The sequence below is a fragment of the Lepisosteus oculatus genome, chromosome 5 (assembly GCF_040954835.1).
Source record: "Lepisosteus oculatus isolate fLepOcu1 chromosome 5, fLepOcu1.hap2, whole genome shotgun sequence".
NCBI classification, from domain to species: domain Eukaryota; kingdom Metazoa; phylum Chordata; class Actinopteri; order Semionotiformes; family Lepisosteidae; genus Lepisosteus; species Lepisosteus oculatus.
The window spans coordinates 15,699,707-15,706,824 of NC_090700.1; the positions used below are offsets into that span (position 1 = coordinate 15,699,707).

Below are 7,118 nucleotides of genomic sequence, written 5' to 3' on the forward strand. Positions count from 1 at the left end.
TTTTATTATTTTGTATTTAGCATTTTTATATTTTTGTTTTTTTTTTACAGCTTAATTTAAATTTAGCATGGCTATGCAATTATGTTCTCATGCAAATATTAAAATACTTGAACTAGAGGAAATGCAGATTCTATAACTTTTTTGAAGAGAATTTTCACTTTTACTTCGGAGTTTTATAGAGCTTGCTTAGATTGTTTCTTTCATGCAAAGAGAAATACAACAGAACACTACTCTGAAAAAAAGGGGGTATAGTTGAATGGCTTAATTACTTGGGTAGTAACAAATACTCCGTTAGAAAAATAATAAATTGTAAGGCATATAACAAAAAGAAAATTAAGATGATATCCGCTCCTCTATAAGACTGTAAAATTTCTCCACTGCCTAAATGCTTGGTTGTTATGAATGAAATACTGCTCCATCCCTAGCTTCTAGGCATAACTCCAGAATTTCTGCAACACAACGTGTCTAGGAAAATACTGCACTGCAAAAATAAAAACCAACAACAATATATACTCTTTCATTTCAGTGCCCCAGAAAGCATTAAACGTGTCCCTTGAAAAGCCTGTCAAGAGTAAACAGTAGTGTGAAACAAAGAACATTCAATAAAAACACAATGTAGAGAAGATAATCTTAGCGTTCACTTTCAACACTGTTTTTGCAATGTTCTTAATAAAATATTTTATTATGAAGTTTTAACATCTACCCCTTCATAATTGCATTACCTTTTGCCTAACTTTATTATTCCTTTTATGATGTCAGTTCGCTATTCATATATATTTTTTGTTTTACTTGGACTTCTTGGTAGTGCGATGTGTATCTTGTGTCAAATATTTTCCCATTTTGATCTACCGGCCACGGCATTGTCAGATTTATGTTGTCATAGGTTTGTGTTCTGCCTTCACGTAAACGGTTCAAAATGCGATGGATTGAAGTATATTTACCACCGCTTTCCACTGGGCGGCAACATCGCAAAACGTAAGAGCTCAAAATTTCATCCGCAAAGCTCTTGAATGAAGTCGCCTCGTTGTTTGTTAGTGTTTTTATTTCAGGAAGCGTGGCAGAGAAACAACAAGAATCAATGTGCTATAAATATAACTCCATTCGCGAGTTTCGTTTTATTCATTAGTTTTTAAACATATGAACCCTTGTGATGGAAGATAATTATGTCCGTTGAGGGTCTTTTCTGTGTCAGAATTAGTTGGTATATGCTCTAAACCACAAATGGTTGTCTGATTTAGATGGGTATTGAATAATGGTATTTCTCCCTTTACAGTAAAGCTGTAAATTAATGTTTGGACATCGAAATCGTGTAGACAGAAGTGCTATCTTACCGATTTATCGTACGTGTACATCTGTAGCTGTCAACAATACATAGCAATTCGCATTGCCTTGCTAATCAAGGATGACTGAAGAAACAAACGCTCCTACCACGGGTGTGAGCACCGACCCCAGTGTCTCGCTGGCAGTGAGTAAAGATGTGCCTACTTACTTTGTGGGGGACTGCCCCCCAGCTGAGAGCAGGACGACCGTGATCACCCCACAGGAGTCAGAAAGCGTGGTGTACTACGACGGCGGAGACGATCCGGGCGAGGAGAGCGATGTGCTGGACGCCTCGGATCCCAGAGACAGCACCGCCAGCCCCGAGGAGCTCAATGACGAGGAGGGCTTTGGGGACAACGAGAACGTGATGAAGACCTGCATCTACGAGGGCTGCACCGAGACCACCACGCAGAAGGCCAAGCAGAGGAAGCCGTGGATGTGCAAGAAACACCGAAATAAAATGTACAAAGACAAATACAAGAAAAAGAAGAGCGATCAAGCCATGTCTAGCGGGAAGCTAGATGTAGGTACCCCTCGTAGATACCCCACTATTCTTTCTCTTCTCCCATACAGCTTTACTGAATTTCTGCGTTGTTGCAAAAAAGTATTGGATCTCACCGACACACTGTAGCCCATGGGTTGCAGATTGGTTTTCCCAATTGATACGTTAATTTGGATTTTATGCTCCGAATGAAAAGCCGTTTGTTAATTTCACCCACTCCAAGTGTAACCTAGTGGTAATGTTTAAATAGCAATGCGGATTTTAAAACAATCTGTGTGATATCCATACCGAAATAGTTTGTCCAATCTTGTAATTATATAAGGCATTTTACAGTAGCTTAATTTACTTATTTTTTTGCACTTAAACAGGAGAGCGCAGAAGAGAGACCCGTGTCTGCTACGAAACAGCGTTTAGGAGGTTTAGGTGAACGTCCAGCCCGGCCTTCGCTCTTAGAACAAGTCCTTAACCAGAAGAGATTGGTGAGTGCCGTGTGAAAATTTACTTTCACCTCTTTAATGATAAAATGAGATTTGTAATTGCTATCGGTCCCGTAACCAATTTCTGAGTTTCGGGAACTGCCCTCGTTCGTGTGTGTCGCCCGAAATGTGACCAATTGGACCTAAAATAAACACTAATTTAAAAAATATCTAATACTCTTTCCCACCTGTGCCTGTTTATCATAAATTGACTTATTTAATCAGAAATAATGGAGGAAAAGGAAAAGCTGTGTAAAATTCTATGTGCTGATGTTGTTGGAAACCATTTAAGTAGGGTAATTCTGAGACGTGGGACAGACCGCAGAAACAAGTTAAAGAGAAGTCAAGACTGATCGATTAGCATTGGAGATTTAGAGCTCAGCTAGAATTAAAGGTAGCAGAGGCAGAGTCTGGGAACCACTGATTTAGAGATGCAGTTAAATAATGACAAGAATAATTAACTATTAAATTGTGGTCTAGTAGTTCTTTACAAGTGGAGCATAAGGTAGGAAGCGTTTCTGAAACGTTTGGTGTTTTAATGACAATCTATTAATTTAACCACCAACCATACTTAGTACTGTATTCAACTTGATTAAAGAAAGGGGACTGCAGTTCCTTTATCAAGTGTGTAATGGCTGTAGTGGGCATGCTTGCATTTTGAAACAATCACTGCCTCAGAATCAGTATTCAGTGCCGTTCCACTATTCTGATGTCAGCTACAAGAAGGTGCTATAATAGTTTTTTCTGTAATGTATGGAACTTATTTAGCTTTCCCACCCCAGAAAATGTTAACTGAAGCGTAAGTTCATTTACCCTTGAGGAGATGCACATTTGAATTTTTTTTTATCTTTTTCTTTCAGTCCTTACTGAGAAGTCCAGAAGTCATTAGCTTTTTGCAGCAACAGCAGCGATTACTAACCAACCAGACTCGAGCGCAACCACATCAAGACTATTAAGTTGGAAATGGTGAAGAGGGAGGGCGGTCATTTTATTCTTCCTTTTCTTCATGCACGACTGCAAAACCTTGTGGATATTTTTTTTTCCCCTGGAAGCCAATTTTATGCTAGAAATCCTAAATCATTGGACTGGACAGCAGAGGTTGAAATTCCCCAAAACAGACGAACCCTTTTTCCATTAAAAGAAAATTCAAGCAATTTACCCAAGCAGGTGCTCAAACATAGAACCCTGTGTTGAGAAAAGAAAAACAAAATACTGTGGATCACAAAAGCTTGTTACAAAAATGGCAGTCAGAAGAATTTGGCTCCTCTGAAAAAAAGTTAGAGCGTGAACAATCATGTCAAATCAGAACATCAAAACCAGCTTTTAGGAACTGGTTTTCAGATTCCCTTTTTAATGTCATTGAATGCTTAGTTTAGTGTTTAACTATGCAGTGCTACGACAGTATGCTTATGTATCAGTCTGCTACCCAGCAGCCTTTGTTTTAGGAGGTTAATATTTGGCACAGCTATTTTGGAATTTCTCCTGTCACATTTTTAACAAAATACCACTCTGTACTGCAACTGCGTAAATGGGTTTGTGATGTCTACTATTTTATCTGAGGGTTTTCGCCAGTTTCGAATTCTCATTTCCTCCCTCCTCCCAGAAGTGGGAAGGTAAGGTTTGATCGACTTTGTCTCCAATGTTCATCCTCATTAGGTGTCTGTTCTCCCCGTGTCATGATCCAATTGTGAAGCGAGCCGCAATGCTGCCATTTTCCATTACGAGCTGTTGGCAGGCAAAGAGACTACACACAGGCAGACAGCCAATGCAAAATGGGACAATTCTTGCTTTTAATCCCCAATGGTGAGTTTTATCACGGACAAATATGGCACTTCCATTTTTTCACGGATTTTACAGCAGGCAGTATCGGAAATACACTGAAGTTGTAAGCTGTATTATATTATAACTGGAAAATCTGCTAGCAGTTTTCAGCAATTCCAGATTATTCCTAACCAATTTAGCTCAGCAGTGCCTGTGAACATCAAGTAAATTAAAAGGACATTAGAAATACTCTAATCCCTCTGTGTAAGAGCTTAATTTTTTCCCCAAAAAACTGCTTATAAGGTGAAAACTTGAATAACAGAAATCCCCTTTACTTTCCCTTTATAAGCTTCAGTTGTTTCTAGAACTCAAAAATGTTCCCTTAGACACCCAATCTTCCCCTTTACACAACACATTCTCCATTGAATAAAAATAATAAAAAGCCTAGTTAATTATTCGCATAACATGCTTAAAGTCTGTAGCGGATGCATAAACAATAGGTAGGAAAACAATAACTCTTGCTCATTTACAGAATCAGTACCATAGTTACATTGTTAGTCCTTAGCAAAAAGCATAAACCGTACGATGCACTTAGCACACACAAGCCTTTATTATTAAAAAAAAAGTTAAAATGTAAAAAAAGAAATTCCCCATCCCGGATGATGCAAGAAAAGAAGAATCTCAGCAATGCTTTACAAGAGCCCAACTTGGAAGAGTGATAATCCAATTGTTAAATCAAAAACCAGCTAAAATTTGGCATCTCTTTTAAACAAAAACATGGATGGTTGTATAGAGAGGTATGACTTTACTTGGGTATATGTTTAGAAGTTAAAAACGCCAGTATTTAGTCTTAAGCAATGCAGTAAAAGAAATGGTGAACGGGAATGATACTTATACCAGGAATGGTATAAGTAGGTACCCCTTCCTTTTATATTTTAGAGGTAATTGACCTAAGTCTTTTAGAGCAGGCACAGCATTGGCTGTGTTTCTTCATGCAGTTTAAAATGAACTGAAGGCACAAAAAAATAACATTGCGGCTATGTGGGTGCAAACTTTGCAAAACATTGATTTTTGGTTGTCTGCCAAGATCCATTTTGGTCATCATGGCAGGACATGTGAGGAAGATTTCGAAGGGGTTTTGAATTTGGGAGTCAGGATACATCCTTAGTAGACACAAGACCCATATTCTTGTCACAGATTTAATGGCTTGTTTGTCCTAGTACGTCTGTCTAATATGAATTTCATAGGCTGTGAGTCTCTCAACATCAGCTTTATTGTGGGAAGAAAAAAACTATTTCAAGAAGATTTCATAAGTGCCACTGATTTATGTAACTTATCAAATATGTTGCTTGTTTCTACACATTTTCTCTTTTAATTTGTAACTTTCATTTGCACGCAAGACAAAAAAGTGAGCCAAAAAAAGCATGCACTCCAAAGTCTCACCGGTATAATTTTTCTAAAAGATTTAAATAACTGTTTAGTGGTAAAAATTTTTGTAACCTATTTAACAAAACCTGGTTGTATATTCGTTGTGTGGCATTTTAATCTAAGGCACTAAATTATTTAAAAAATATATTGTAATTATTTTAATATATGTACAGTTTGCCCAGTACAAAATGAAGACAATATGGTTGGCTGAGATGACCATAGGTATTTTGTGCAATTGCCTGTTGCTTCTTTGAATTTTCAGGAGATAGAAATAATGTGTTTGTAATGCATGTTTGTATAACATGATATTTTATTCTATGTGTTAAATTATTGTATATCTTGGAAATGTTTGAGTTTTGTGGAGCTTGGTGCTGGATGTTCCACAGCTAATTTACTTCTTTCTCTTCAACCAGTAGGATTGGAAGTTGCTAAAACTCAATTATGAATGAAAATTGCCAAGATGTCTGTTGTGTTTTATTGAATTTGATTTTTTTTTTGTTTTTACTGCAGAGTAAAAAGGTTGTAAAATCATGCTTTTTTCCCTGCATTTGCACTCATTTATACAGCAAGACATTTTTCTTAAGGAGTCAGAGTGAAGTACCCTTGAAGGGTACTGCAGCAGTGCCCCAAATGGGATATGAACATAAACCACTGTGTTATGAGTCTAAAGCTTTATCCACTTCTCCATTGAGAGTTGGTATGAACAGAATTAAGAAAACACATTGCAACACATCTAAAACTCTCTGCATCCATTTGTAACCGTATGTAATTCTCAGTACATTACTAATGTTGTTCATAATGATAGTTTACTTCACACTTGACATGTATAATTTAAAGACAAAAATAGGAACATATGTCAAATATTTTGAGCTCCAAAACAAAATGACCAGTAGCTTTTGACGGTGGACCAGTTCATCCTCTGCAAACTGCAGGGTTTGAAAAGTTTCATTAAGGGTAATGGCCAAGTTTTCTTATATGTTGGATTTTGTATTTTAACACTTTCAGGTAATAACTTAATTTTCTTTTTAATTAGGATAAAAGACACCAAAAAGGTGTTTATTTATATAAAATATATATTTTTCTCAATCAAAGGCTACATGTTCAATACCCCCAAAAATAGGATACTGGTGGTGGACAAAATAAATTGATAATGCACTAAATGCAAATGTTTATTCGAGAATTATACACCCACAAGACACAAACACAAAAACGACTTCTTACAACTAATTGCATAACGAGTTCTCAAATCTCCATCACTGTACTGTCTAATTTCTTTAACTAGATGTTACTCATTATCACTCTAATGCATTCAGAAACTGAACATAAAACTCTAGGTAAATGGTTGTTTCAGAAATCAAACAAATATCATTCTTTGAGGCTGCCCTCAAAACAGATGCTAAATATAGGACACAAACGTCCCCTGTAAGGTTTACAAAAAGGGAACTTAAATAGCGATCAGAATGATCAGAAAATACACCTCCCTTCAGTTTTCAGAAACCTGGTTGATTTTGGTTCATTAAAGGTAAATCCAGAAACAAAGTTAGGCAGTCATCTTCAGCTCAATTAGTCAACCTGCTGCTCTGGTCTTGTCTGTCTTGGAACACACTCTCCCAAGTATGTGAGGTTTCTTT

At 36.9% G+C, this 7,118-nt stretch overlaps 1 protein-coding gene across 1 annotated transcript; it reads left to right on the top strand.

The window, feature by feature from the left end:
* Positions 1 to 1,011: 1,011 nt before the first annotated feature.
* Positions 1,012 to 6,018, top strand: rfxap (regulatory factor X-associated protein). Its single transcript, XM_006628218.3, has 3 exons — positions 1,012 to 1,843; positions 2,191 to 2,301; positions 3,159 to 6,018. The coding sequence occupies exons 1-3, from the start codon at positions 1,403 to 1,405 to the stop codon at positions 3,252 to 3,254; spliced, it is 648 nt and encodes a 215-aa protein (XP_006628281.1). The 5' UTR covers positions 1,012 to 1,402; the 3' UTR covers positions 3,255 to 6,018.
* The last annotated feature ends 1,100 nt before the right edge of the window (positions 6,019 to 7,118 follow it).

What these genes read in the sequence shown, in the direction of transcription:
- rfxap (XM_006628218.3), top strand. Translation starts at nt 1,403, where the DNA reads ATGACTGAAGAAACAAACGCTCCTACCACGGGTGTGAGCACCGACCCC. An exon ending in TGTCTAGCGGGAAGCTAGAT is followed by an intron (nt 1,844 to 2,190) that starts GTAGGTACCCCT and finishes GCACTTAAACAG; the next exon opens with GAGAGCGCAGAAGAGAGACC. An exon ending in TCCTTAACCAGAAGAGATTG is followed by an intron (nt 2,302 to 3,158) that starts GTGAGTGCCGTG and finishes TTTTTCTTTCAG; the next exon opens with TCCTTACTGAGAAGTCCAGA.